We start from the raw sequence: 14686 nt of genomic DNA on the forward strand, positions 1-14686 counted from the left end.
TCTGCCCATGTGTTATCAGAGAAGCCTTTTACCTTTATTGTTGGTTACATAATAACTCTTTATTAGTATACAGCTGCGGGCAGACTGCACAGGATAAGTCCGGACTTTGTAACAATCTTTGTACATTATAACCCAATGCAGTCTATTCTTACTGATTCTTTTGTATCACTATGGATGTGGTTTTGTGGATGAAATTGCCGTTTATTTGCAAAATCATGTGGTCATTTAACAATAGATTTAAAGACAGCCACCACTGCGATTTTCGACCACATGGCGGCTGCCTCAGCGCTGCCCCATATGGTCGTAACCTTATGCTTATTCACATGGCTGTGGCAATGTACTATTCACAAAGTTGGACAAAAAAAGAAATCGCAGCACATGAACCCCCACCTGTATGCTATCTGATGTTCACGAAACCCCACACATTGCATATTATATTCTTGTCCGTGAAAACAGACAGGAATAGAATATGCTGCACTTGTACACACTGCAAATCTTCACCAAAAGCTCATGTGGAGCTCCACTGATTGCCGGGCAGCATCTTAACTTGTTGTTGATTCCAAGTATCATTGGAGAGTCGCATATGGGCTCAGAATTGATCAGGGTAAGGACACACGCGGGTTTCGTGCATGCAGTACCAATCTTTACATTATTTTCAAAAAGGCATAAAAAGCATGTACTGTCTTAGTACATAATACACATGCATATATGCCAGGATAGTGTTCAGGGATTGTATGCATGCAGTAAGTAGTCAATACATTGTGTACTGCTGCGGGCACCTGTGCGGTGCACTCCAAAAAAAACACTCGTATGAGAGCCCTTATGCACTGCTTCTTAATGTTATGGCTGATCGGTGTGGCATTCTGGCATGTGATTTCTTGGCACAGCAGCACTAGATATGTACAGAGCAACAGAGAAGAAGGACTTTGCATCTTAAGTATCAGAATGAGCATTGATGAGAGCAGGATGTCTTAAAGCAATGGTGTCGGCACACCTTTTAATGTAGGGATGACAGGACATCTGTTATGGGGTTTCCCAGTTTCCTAAACCTTACTGATATGACAGTATTGCAACAAAGTCAAATCCGCCAATGCAGGAAGAAATCCGCTGCCAGATATCCTCCTCCCTGTACTTGGGACTCTGTCAAAATATTTATTTCTTGGGTACAGCGAGTGCAGCAAGTTTGTGTTGGAAAGTTGCTCCATTATTAAATATTCTGGATGTTTCTATGGACACAGAGGGTCTTCTCGGCTGGTGAGATATAACAATCACCCCATGGAAATAAATGATGTGTCACTGAAGCACGAAGGGGGTAGTATCTGATCCAGACCAGGCTGATTTTATGCTGCAAACTCACAAACATATTTTCCAAGTGCTGTCGTTTGTGTGTTTGGAGGGGAACCAAGTGATTCTGGGCAAACAACCTGTGATGGGCAAAGTCAAACAATTCTGGTATTATCACGTTCCCTTTTGAATTGATAGTCTTTGGGTCACGATCACTAACAGCCCCCCCACCTCCCCCTTCCCTATTCTTCCTTAAGGGCTCATGTCCACGGGCAAAAGAAGAATTAAAATCCGCAGCAGATTTTAACTCTTCTCCTGCCCGCGGATCCGCACCCCATAGGGATGCATTGACCACCCGCGGGGTAGATAAGTACCCGCGGATGGTCAATAAAAGTGATTTTTTTTAAAAAATGGAGCATGAAAAAATCTGGACCATGCTCCATTTTCGTGCGGGTCACGGCCGGATCTTTCTCGCTTCGGATCGGCGGATGTGCCCGGCGCATGCGCGCGGCACGCCGGCGACATGCCGCCGGCGTGACTAGTTCATCCGCCGGCCAAAAAAGAAGATCCGGCCGTGAGGAAGAGAAGACCTTCCCGGTCCACTGCGGGTGAGTTAATTCTTTTAAATTCCTATTTTAAGCGCTCATGTCCGCGGGGCAGGAGGGACCCGCTACGGATTCTACATGTAGAATCCGTAGCGGGCCTGATTTTCCCTGTGGACATGAGGCCTTAGTTACTTTTATTGCTCTTCGGTTGCTATGAAAATATTTAACTGATTGAACATCAGTTTTCAAGGATCATACCACCTAATACGTAAAATATCTTATCCGTGTGTTCTATCTTTGTGGTTATAGGTGTAGTCACTTTACCTTAATTAGCTTTTAACGATGTCCTTTACCTATGATGGGCAATGAAAGGAGAATTGTCGCTGCCCTGTCCTTTTTACGACATCACAGTATGGTTGACTTTAAAGGGATTGCTCACTTTTGCTTTATTATGGTGAGGTCCTGCAACTGGTAACTACGCTGCAGGGGAAATTACCTGTTATTTGCCCACATCCCCAAGGTCCCCACTAACTCCATGTGACCTTATAGGGTATATTAAGCGGGGTTGTCTGTGGGCAGCCTTTTTTAGGTCCTGTTAACCTAGAGACTAAATAACTTTTTTTTATTTTTTTTAAATAAGTTAATCATTGGGGTTTTGGGAATAGGACATTTGAAGTGGCAAATGTGACTAGTTATCTGGTAATATAGCTGCATAGCTTGGAATGTTCTGGTATTTTAGAAGCCTAGATAATTAAGAAAGGTTAGCCCACTGCCCACATTATGCCTGTCTCTGTCCAATCCCCCCAAAAAACCTAGGTTGTCATAGGAATACATTCACATGGAGGGGAATCCTAGATCTTGACACTGGCTAAAGGCTGTATGAGACCCTTTATCACCTATAAGTACTGTACTTGTGTCCAAAGTTTTGGAACATGCAGATTGTAGGGCTCCTTTACACGGGCGTATGGGTATTTGTGCATGCCTCCGCTGTTGTTTACCGAACAAACAATGCTTTTTTGCGCATGTATTTGCATATTTTAGTGTACTTTTTCTGCCTGCAGTGCATGTTCATTTGCATGCGGCAAACAAGATTCACCACTTGAAATGGCTGATTAGTTCCAAATGTGTGGGTTTTTTTGCCATCGGAATTACGCAGTGTATTGCGTATCCACTTGTATGTTGCACGCATCTATGGACCCCCGATTGACTTCTATGGGGAGCTTTAGTGCAAAATGCACAGAAAAGTAGAACGCGACTGAAATACGCACCAAAATGTGGGAATGTGAATAATCCCATTGAAAACAATAGGTTCTATACTCTGCGTATTGCACGCAAATACGCCGTGTGAAGGAGCTCTTAAGGGATAAATGTAACAAACTAAGATGTGCGACAGGGGAATTATTTGGTTTTATACAGTAGAATCCTGTAGGGTCTGTTCACACATTGCAGAACGGACACCAAAATATTTCAGTACAGTGTAAATGAATATGGTTTTAATAAACGTCATTCACTCAGTGGGAGAAATCTGCAGCCGATTCTATTGTGGGAAACTGGAATATTTCATTGCAAAGCAGTGAGTGACATCCGCTACAGAATGGTGTGGATTTCATTGCTTATTTTTATGCAATTAACTTGCATAAAATTTCCATGATGTCTACATTTACGCATAAGGTGACCCTCCAGTTTTGGCTTTCTCATTACACTGGAGATGACTACATTGATAGAGCCTATAAGCTAGGACTCCAACCAGTTATGAGAATAAAGTGACCACCATAATTCCAGGCTTTGCACCCAGCGACATTGTTTCCTATAAAGGAACAATCAACGCGACCTTCAGAACGACACGAGGGACCCCTTATCTAGTGATCATTGTCAATGAAGTTTAACCATCATAGAGTGAAAAGTTCTGCAACTTTCTACGATACTTTAAAATTGTCATCACTTCAAAACGTCTTTGTCCTGAAATGAAACCTTCTTGATGACTTCCAGAGACTGCAACCTGTTCAGATCTAAGGTTGAACTCGCTCGCTCCCGATTTAAATTGTAAATTCCATGCTGGAAATCTGCAGCAGTTTGCAGTACAACTCATTTGGATGAGGTTTTAAAAACCCCATCCACTTCTGGCAGCAAGAAACTGCTTAGAATTGAGGGCATGCTGTGGCTTTTATGATCTATGAAATGTCAGTTTTGTTGCAATTTTTAAAAAATGAGTTTCACAGATTGCAATGTTTATCGGGAAATTAGTTGCAGATTAGCAGAATTGTTCAAAATGCACAACAACAAACAAATGTAAAGTGTGGACTTCTCACAGCTAAAGGGGTATTCCCATGTGAGATTTATGAAAGTCTGATAAATGTGGGTCCCTACAATGGGACCTGCTCCTGTTTCTAGCTCTGGCCACCACAGACCCCAGCCCAGCTGAATGCAATGGTATGGATTTATGGGTATAGCTAAACAGGCTTCATTACACTGTTTCCATAACTCCCATAGAAGTCAATGGAATTTATAAAAAAAAAAAAAAGTGAGCTATGAATTTTCCGCAACTTCTGAGTTATGAAAAAAGTGTAGCTTACTGTGCTATGCTGTTTGTGTAACTGGCATTGACTTATATGGGAGTTATACGGTCCAAACAGAGTCTGTTCCTCCAAGTCCAGACCCATGCATTCAGTAGTGCTTGCACAGAAAAACACTGTACTGTATGGCAATGCACACATATTGACAGACTGACGAAAAGGGTCACGCTTACAGACCAAGCACTGATGTTCAGGGGTGACAATGGGGGAGCAGGAAACTGGGTACATATATAAAGTATACCCCCAGACTGCGCACACTGAGCACCGCAACCATTTATGGTGCTTATCGGACATGACAGGTTCCCTTTAACAGTAAGCCAGTCTAGACCGTCCTCAGTAAGCTCAACACTTGAGCAGCACAAACGTCTCTTCCATCCTGATACCGTGTCCGTGCCGGTGAAATGAAACCTCAGTCTGGAGCCCAACTGTTAAAATACATGTTTGTATCTTCTGTATCTGCTCAGTTCATCCCTATTTAGTAACGGTCACCCCACTCGTGAGGTTCTTCAGCCATTAGCAGGTTTTTCATTGAGGCCTTGTTTGGTTGTCATGGCAACCAGCAGCCTGTACTGTGAGGCACACATTGTGCCTCCTCCTGCCCGCCTCCACTCTGGGGCTTCGCTTTTTTTTCAACTCGTCTTGTTCTGCTTTCTAGATTTTGCTGCTTTCTAATTTTTTTTCACTAGCCGCTCTGACATTATAATATCAATCTACTCAACAGTGGCGCCAAACTGGATGTCACGAACCCCAAAGCCTGGCAACTTATAGTATAGCAGTATTATCAGGGCAATAAAGCGAGGTTAGGGCACTTTTACACCGAACGATGTATTGATCGCACCAGGAGTCAAATTGTGCCGCTCTTCTCGCCTCCAATCAGCAGCCCCTCACTACACAGAGCAGCCCTCACATGCCTCACCCAGCAACCGCCACTAAGGGCTGCGGAAGTGGGCGCATCACCTGCCTGGAGGTTGCGGTGCTCAATAGCGGTTGCCGGGTGAGGGCTGCTCTCTGTGCTGCAGTGATTTGATGCTGGTTGCAAGGTGGGAGGAGTGGCAGGCTGAAATCTGCTTACGAGTCAAAATCCATACCAATGGTGTGGGTTTTGATGCGGAAATCCTTCAGGTTTTGCAGCTTAATTTTCCACTACATGTGAATTTGCTCTTAGGGCTTAGTCACACGGGCGCATCCGCGCCCGTGTTACTGCAGGAAGGAGACGGCCATACTTCAGCGCCGGAGAAAAGAACATGTGACCAGCTTCATTGCCGGTCATGTGTTCTTTCTTCTGCGCTGCGGGGAGTCGTCCGTCCTGAAGTATGGACGTCTTCTTCCTGCAGTAAGGGCACAGTCACACGGGTGCATCGGTACCCATGTATGAGTGCCAATGTGCCCGTGTGACTAAGCCCTTAGGCTGATTTACCATTCAAGACTTTGGAAAAACTGACTGACTTGTGGAAGCTGTTATGGAAGGCATTTTGGTTGCTCTCCCAACTTAAACAAAATGTTTATAGTTATATCAAACCCATAATTCTAAATACTGTTTGCATTTACACTTATAAAAAAAAATGTTCACATTCCCAGATATTCCAAGACTAATGTTAGAATAGCACCACCTGAATCTCTTCTCTGTCCACCTTGGTAATTGTTGCAGGGTGGTCGCACATGCTCAGTGTTCCTTCTCTCTCTGCTCCACTGGGTATGTGGAGGCTTCCCTGGTGAGGTAAGCGGCTGTTTGTGACGTTGCTCTGTGTTCTCTGGCGTCAAAAGAAATGTTGAACAGATGATGAGCGAGTGAGACCGTGTTAGGGCTGCCACACACTTGTGTTTTTTTTAATGCGAATGTCAGTGGGACTTTCTAATGTTTAAAAACGCTTCGCACAAAAATTACAAAGCACAAACTTGTGATGTGTTTTTAACATTAGAAAGTCCCATTGACCTTCGCACAAAAAAAACGCAAGTGTGTGGAAGCCCTTACTGCAGAGAAGCAAAACTGCATTGGTGTGCCCACCTTAGAAAATTTACTAAAGTAGACCGGACACAGCAAGGCTCTTCAACAGAAACGGGTGGCGCTATTCTAACATTAGTCCTGGAATATCCGGGGTTACAAACATTTTGGGGACATGTTGGTAGTCTGATAGCCTTTTCTGCATATAAACCTACCCGATGGTTCAGGGATACATGTCCTGCTTAGGTTTCACTCAATAGATGAGTAGATTTAAAGGGGGATTTTGGTAATACGTCAAGACCTATCCACCATATAGATAAGTAATAAATGAGTGCAGTTGATCACCAGGTCAGGGGTTCTGTTTTTTCCCATTCGAATGGAGTAGTAACTGAGCCTGTGAACTGCTGCTCATTTCATCTCTATGGGAATGGCAGGAATAGTCGAGCGGCTAGGTGATAACTTTGACCAGAATACCCCTTTAAAGGTGTTTTGCTGTCTTGTAGTGTGATGGCATATCATTACAATACATCACCACTTTATAATCATGGGGTCTGACCAAGAGTTCTCAAAATATTAAATCTGCCCAGCGTTTTGGTAAGTAATGGACTTGGAACAGGCAAATGTCAGTTTATACATGTAGAATCTTAACTATGGAGCAATACTCTACTGTTACTATTAAACTGTCAATTTACTGTGTATGCTATTATATCTTCATGTACGCTTCTTAAGGAAATTTTTTCTTCTGTTCTAGGAAACGAGGGATTGAAGTCGTACAGGTGAGTAGGATCATGCACTATTTTCTGATTTACAACTTGCCTATGTAAGCGCTGATTTTTTTTTTTTTACTTTTTTTTTAACTTTTTTTTTAAACCTGATTGCCCCAGCCACACTGATGAATGGAAACCCTAAAAGCTGAAAGTTGCATTTCATATGTTATGTAATATGTGAACGGGAATGTTTTATGTGCACTGTGTACCATCTAGCTCTCTATATGCAGCATCTATTTGTTGAATGCCATGTGTACAAAAAAGATATCACAGTCCATTTACAGTGCCCAGGAGCGAAGTTTGTACATAACTGCAAACAGTCAGCAAGGTTGTGATCAGACACCCTATTAACAGCATAGCTGAAGGCCTATAATACAGTTGGGCAGTTAGATTTTCTTTCATCGTGTGACTGTACAGTGGTGTAAAAATAACACTTCCCTGAATGTAATTCCCTACAACAAGCTATGGGCAGGCATTGAACAAGAAGGGAATACTGGGAGATTTCAGCTCTGAAGTCTGCAGAATTATCAGTGCAGCTCTGGAGTATAATACAGAATACAACTCCATATTCTGCTGGTGAACTTTACTCATCCTAAGTACAGCTCTGGGGTCTAATACATGATGTAAGTTAGAATCGGTGGAGGATAAGTAATGGATGTACTCAATGATTCTGCCAACAGAATAGAAAATGTAGCTCTGGAGAATAACACAGGATGTAACACAGATCAATACAAGATGCATAATGGGTATTAGTGTATCTTGATGCCACTGGAAGCTGGGGGTTTAACAGGAGGAACGCCTCTCTCGCACACCTAGCTTTTGATTGGCTCAAGAGCTGAAGGTCCTACTACTCTGGATTTGTGCCAGAAGCCGCCGGCGCTCAGCTCCAGCGCTGTGACTGCATGTAGCCGCCGTCCCCCTTATCTGCCAGTCCCCAGCACTCTGCCCCCCAAGAGTGTGAGACGCGAGAATACTAACAGCAGGGCTAGGTCACAGGGGCAGCATTGCGCACTCCCTCCCTGTGCTGCAGAAATAGCGTAGGCTCATGTCCACCCCACCACCCCCCATCTCTGCTCCCCTGTGCAGTGTGGAGCTGTGTCACCCGCTGCGCTCCACTCGCGCCGCTCTGCCGCTGGGTTCCGGAGTCTGAGGTGGGTCCGGCTGCAGTCTCCCTTGTGCTCTGCTGCAGGCTCCAGCGTTGCTATGTCCGCGAAGCTGCTCCCCACCGCCACTGTGGCTCCCCACCCCTCTGGCCCTGCAGTGGGAGGCCTCAGAGAAGGGCTCCGTCGCACGACAAGCAACACCCAAGGGAGCTGCGTGCTACCACAGACCATGGAGCTGCCAGCTGCTGAGTAACACTGCTGCAGGGGGCACGGCACAGCACGCTCACTAACAGCCAATGCGGAGATAGGGGTGTGACAGAGCCATTCCTCTTTGTAAGCCCTGTCACACCCCTACCTTCTGGTGGCGTCAAGATACATGAATACCTGCATAATGTACATACACAGTGACTCTACCAGCAGAATAGTGATTGCAGCTCTGGGGTATAATACAGGATGTAACTCAGGATTAGTACAGGATAATAATGTAATTTATGTACACAGTGACTCTACCAGCAGAATAGTGAGTGCAGCTCTGGGGTATAACACAGGATGTAACTCAGGATTAGTACAGGATAATAATGTAATTTATGTACACAGTGACTCTACCAGCAGAATAGTGAGTGCAGCTCTGGAGTATAATACAGAATGTAACTCGGGATCAGTACAGGATATGTAATGTGTAATGTATGTACACAGTGACTCCACCAGCAGAACAGTGAGTGCAGCTCTGGAGTTTAATACAGAATGTAACTCGGGATGTACACAGTAACTGTGCCAGCACAATAGTGAGTGCAGCTCTGCAGTATAATACAGGATATAACTCAGGATCAACACAGGATAAGTAATGTATGTACAAAGTGACTCCACCAGCAAAATATTGAGTGCAGCTCTGGGGTATAATACAGGATGTAACTCAGGATCAGTACAAGATAGGTAATGTAATCTATGTAAACAGTGACTGTGCCAGCAGAATAGGACTGTGGAGTATAATACAGGATGTAACTCAGGATCAGTTCAGTATAAGTGTATGTTTGGTTCCTGAAGACTAATCTTATGTCCGTCCTTTTCTACCTGTGTGTCAGTGTTCACTGTAGTTATAATGTTCTATTCATGAGCCAGCATGCACAGAATCCTACAAAGCGCAGCATTCTTGAACAATGACCTGTATGGCTGAATGTTGTAGACAAGTTCTTGTTCCGGATGACTTCGCCCTTTCAGGAAAAAAAAAGTTATATTTGCATTTCCTTTCATAATTGTTTATCTCGCCCTCTCGTGCCATTTTGGAAAGCCTTCGTTGAAAGCGGAGGAGCTGGCAGCTTATTTATGCCCTGATAACAAAAGGACTTGTATTCAAACCTGGTAATCTTGAGCCACAGTTAAGTGACAGCTGGACGTGCTGCAAAAATCCTTCAGCTGCTGCTGTGCTCTGCAAAATGTCAAGTTTTCTTTTGTTTCTGAGTTTAGATTAAAAAATATATGTATTTTTTTAAGGACGACTTGCTGTGCCGGAGTTGCCAAAAACGTCTAAAGTTTTTGTTTGACTAAATGTAAGCAATGGGAAACCAACACACCCACACCAGTCTTGTTCCTGGAGCTCCAAAGATTACAGACGCAGATGCTGATGATATAATCATAGTCTATCGCAAAAAATTGTAATGGTCTCTTCCCATATTGCACTAGAGTTAAAAGACGTATAGCACCATTCTTCCTGGTTAGGAATCAAGTGCTAGTGTTAAAGTGAAGACTGACACTAGAAGAATACTCGGCGATGGGGGTACAGCTACTTTGGCTGAGATCTGCTTTATGATATATTGGTAAATACTGAGAAAGGGGTTGTAGGGTGTCACTAGGGAGCAACTAAAGCTGTGAACATGGGCGTAACTATAGAGGATGCGGTTGCACCCGGGCCCAGGAGCCTTAGGGGGCCCATAAGGCCTCTCTTCTCCATATAGGGGACCCAGTACTATTAATAAAGCATTATAGTTGGGCGCCCCATTCCAGGTTTTGCATTGGGGCCCAGAAGCTTCAAGTTACGCCTCTAGCTGTGAATATCACAAAATATGTACATCTCAGAGTACAGAGACACTTTAAAAAAATGTCCTCCAGGGTCCATAGAAAGTAAAAAAATATTTTTTGCATATTTAGTTGTTGTTGGTTTGTTTGTTTGTTTACCCAACACTACTTTAACCACAAAGTTTCAGCCTTCAGAGAACCAGGCTTTTCATAAACGTCCTTCGATGACCCAGTTTAGTTTTCTGGAGCGCTGACTCCCATAGCTATCCAGGCAAGAAGCGATTCACTTACAGTCGGGCACAGAAGTATTTTGACAGTGACACAATTCTCACAATCCTCTGAACACAACCACAATGGATTGGAAATAAAGCCGGCAATTTGATAGAAACGTACACTTTCAGGTTTTAACCCCTTAAGGGGCCTGTTTTTTTTTTTTTTACCTTTTTTTTTCTTTGTCAGAGTAGCCATTGTTTTACAGCTAAGTTGTTGTTTTTTTGTTTCTGTAGGATACCATTTTATGGTACATATGTGTTTAACAAAAACACCTTTTTAAGGCGCTCACTGTAAAATATAAATGACTAGTTGGCTTTATTCTGTGGATCAATACAATGACGATGATGCGACATCTATAGGTTGTATTTTTGTTTTGCTTTGTTCTGCCACTTTTGCATAACAAAACCACTTTTAGGCCTCCTGTCCATGGGCGTAGCGATATCCTGCGGGAGCCACCATCGGGGAGCAAGGGAGAGCTGACAGCCCTCTGCACTGAGCCTATCTGACAGATAAGATCACCGCGGAGAATCGCGGCATGCTGCGATTTAAATCCCGCGAGCGGAGAACCGCTATGATTCTCCGCTCGTGCACAGCGGGGCTGCGCTTTCCATCGAAAGTCTATGGAAACGCAGTGAAAAATCGCCCGTAGACAGGCAGCCTAAATCACTTGTTTTTGTGTCGCCTTATTCTGAGAGCAATAACCTTTTTCTCCGTCAGTGGAGGTGTGTGAGGGCCTGTTGTTTGCAGAGTGAGCTTCTGTTTTTATTCATACCGTTTTGGGTTACATACACCTTTTTTTTTTTAGTACATTTTTTTTTGTGGAGAAGGGATAAACTAAAGCAGCTATGCGGTCATGTTTTTTTTCTATGACTTTCACGATGAGGGTTAGATAACATGATTGCTTTAGATTTCAGTTAGTTACTGATGAGGCAATACCAGTTATGTGCAGTGTCTTAAGAAAAAGTTTTTTTGGGTTTTTTAATTTGTTGTTCCACCAGGACTTGAGCCCCATTTACACGCAAAGATGATCTCTCAAAAGACAGTTTAAGTGACAGTTTTGAGTGATCATTTTGCATAGCTACTAATAGACACTAATGTCTATTAGTTGCTTATTAGCTTCATTTGCATTTAAATGAAGCTCCCTTCGTTGTATGCAGATAACAGCGGGTGGTCTGTTATCTGCATACAGCTCCATTGTTCTCCCATGGGACAGCAGCTGAAAACAATGTTATCAGTGCTTCCACGGAGAATCACAGCCTGTGGTCCCTGCTATCAGCTGGCAAACTGAACAAGGGTTTTTTACTGAGCTAAAAATCATCATTGGGCTAAAAAGCTAACGATGGTAGCATTTACATGCAACAATTGCTCAAAAGGCATTGTTTGAACGAATTTTGAGTGATCGTTGTGTGTAAATGGGCCTTAAAACAGGAAATTGCCTGTCAAACTCTCTGTCAAGCTTAAGTATTGCTTGTCCACGTAATGCTGACAGTCACCCTATTAGACCCTCCATAAGATGGCTAGCCTAGGAACCACTGTTAGGCCTCTGGCTGCCATAGCAACTCATCAGCACCCCATAATTGATTTGCTGGGGCAGATGTGGTAAGTGAGGGAGCCCCCGTATGTTGCCCAAGGGTTTTGTTCAAGGGGTTAACCAAAGATGTTGTATTATCCATTAAGGATTACAGTCATTTATTTCATTGTTTCTCCATTTTCACACACAAAAATAATTGGACAGTTTCATGGTTTAGTGTGGTTTGTTTCATTATTATTTAATGACCTATTAGGGCATATTAACATTATCATTATTTTTTTTACTGCGTATGACTGGAAAGATCTTGATGTACATATTAAACGTGTCAATAGGGCTTTTATTATGAAGAGTCCAAAAAGGTATCCTTTCGGCCTCCATCTTGATCAGGGAAATGATTGGGATTGACAAGGCAACTGTTAGATGGATTCACAACTGGCTGAGTGATTGTACTCAAAGAGTGGTCATAAATGGCTGCACAGACAAGTGGAAGAATGTATCGAGTGGAGTACCACAAGGCTCTGTCCTAGGCCCAGTGTTCAACATTTTTATAAATGATTTAGAGGAGGGAATTGATGGGAAACGGATCAAATTTTCAGACGACACAAAGCTAGGAGGATATCTAATACTAGGGAAGAGAGAGATGATTCAAAAAGATCTAGAAAAGCTTAAACAGTAGGCGGCGACTAACAGAATGGCATTTAATAAGGAGAAATGCAAAGTCCTGCATCTGGGGAAGAGGGGGAAAAAAGCAGATACAGAATGGGAGGAATTGGGCTAAGCAGCAGCACATGTGAGAAAGACTTGGGTATACTAATTGATCATAGACTGAAGAGGAGTCAACAATGTGATGCAGCAGCCAAAAAGGCAAACACAATTCTGGGATGTATTAAGAGAAGCATAGAGTCTAGATGACGTGAGGTATTTATCCCCCTCTACACTTCCTTAGTCAGACCTCATCTGGAATACTGTGTCCAGTTCTGGGCACCCCACTTTAAAAAAGACATAGACAAACTGGAGCGAGTTCAGAGAAGAGTTACCTAGATGGTGAGCGGTCTACAAATCATGTCCTATGATGAATGGTTAAAGGATCTGGGAATGTTTAGCTTGCAAAAAAGGAGGCCGAGAGGAGACTTAATAGCTGCCTACAAATATCTGAAGGGCTGTCACACTGCAGACGGATCAGCCCTATTCTCATTTGTACAAGGAAAGACTAGAAGCCATGGGATGAAATTGAAAGGGAGGAGACACAGATTGGATATTAGAGAGAACTTTCTGATAGTGAGGGTGATCAATGAGTGGAACAGGTTACCATGGGAGGTGGTAAGTTCTCCTTCAATGGAAGTGTTCAAACAAAGGCTGGACAAATCTCTGTCTGGGATGATTTAGTGAATCCTGCATTGAGCAGGATGTTGGACCCGATGACCCTGGAGGTCCCTTCCAACTCTACCATTCTATGACCTGGCTGTTATACCTCAGCAAAATACAAACAGCTGTATTGTTCTTCGCGATTACAGCTATAGCTGGTAGTTCACAGCGGGTCAGGAGCTGAATGAATCTTATCAGTGCTGGCGACTGTGATAACAGCCTGCACCGCCAATAAGAATTCATCGCTCAATTCAAGAAAACTAGAATTGAACGATGAATTACTCGTGCACAAAAAGTGCACGATTTCTGTGCATTTAGACCCAACTATTCTCGCTCAAAAGACGGCTTTACGTGAATTTTGAGCGAGAATCGTTGGGTCTAAATGGGCCTGCACATATTGATGACCTATCCTCAGGAGCCCCAACGATCAACTGTTTGAAGTGACAGTGGCACTTGTTGAGCACTACAGCTGCTTCATCACTTGTGAAGCATAGCACCATCGTGTAGTGGTTATGCCTGTAATTGCAGCTCCGTCCCATTCACTTGAATGAGACTGAGCTGCTCTCAGGCTATGTGACTGATGAATGTGGCATCACATGTCTGAGAATAGGCTGTCGCACTCACCTGAGCGCTCTGCGGTCAGCTAATTGGTGCAGTCCCAAGCGTTGGACCCCATCAATTTATGTTGATGACCTATCCTGAGCATAGGTCCTCAATATTCGAGTTCTGGAATCGGAAAACCCCTTTTAAGAAGGAGAGTATTTGCACATGCAAATACAACCATTAAATACAATGGGCTCTTTTTCGGTGCGATTTCTGAAATCATACGGGAAAATCGCCTGGGATGTACTGTGCCTTTTTCCACAAACCTTTATATCAGTCTGCTCAGCCCTTCCTGCTATATAACACGATGCCTGCAGAATGAACTGCATTTTCAAGCTGACATGTTCCTTTTAAGCAACGGACTTCCGCACCAAATTCCACATCGCAACCGCAGCAGAAAACCTGTCAAAATCAATATAGTGCAGATTTTGACACAGTTTTTGTTATGTAACTGCAGCAGATTTCACCCTTTCAACAAAGTTTGTTGGGGACAGGTTGTGGCTGGGTCTCCTACATGCACCACAGCAGTTAGAGGGTCAGCAGTCCAGGGAAGCTTTACAGAGGTTTTAGGACTCTCTCCTTTTTAAATATTTTTTTGCTACAATTTTGGGGTACATATATGGCTTTTTGATTACGCCGTTTTATTTCTGTTTTTGGGAATGAAGTTGTACAGAAAATAGCTGTTCT

General features: G+C 43.4%; 1 protein-coding gene across 1 annotated transcript in view; it reads left to right on the plus strand.

Moving 5' to 3' along the window:
- The window catches only part of ITPK1 (inositol-tetrakisphosphate 1-kinase), a 99329-nt gene that overhangs the window by 12710 nt on the left and 71933 nt on the right, over positions 1-14686 (plus strand). The window contains exon 3 of the mRNA XM_066607526.1: positions 7096-7120. Coding sequence (XP_066463623.1) covers positions 7096-7120 — 25 coding nt within the window. The remainder of the gene's footprint in view (positions 1-7095; positions 7121-14686) is intronic.

The sequence above is a fragment of the Eleutherodactylus coqui genome, chromosome 6 (assembly GCF_035609145.1).
Source record: "Eleutherodactylus coqui strain aEleCoq1 chromosome 6, aEleCoq1.hap1, whole genome shotgun sequence".
NCBI classification, from domain to species: Eukaryota; Metazoa; Chordata; class Amphibia; order Anura; family Eleutherodactylidae; genus Eleutherodactylus; species Eleutherodactylus coqui.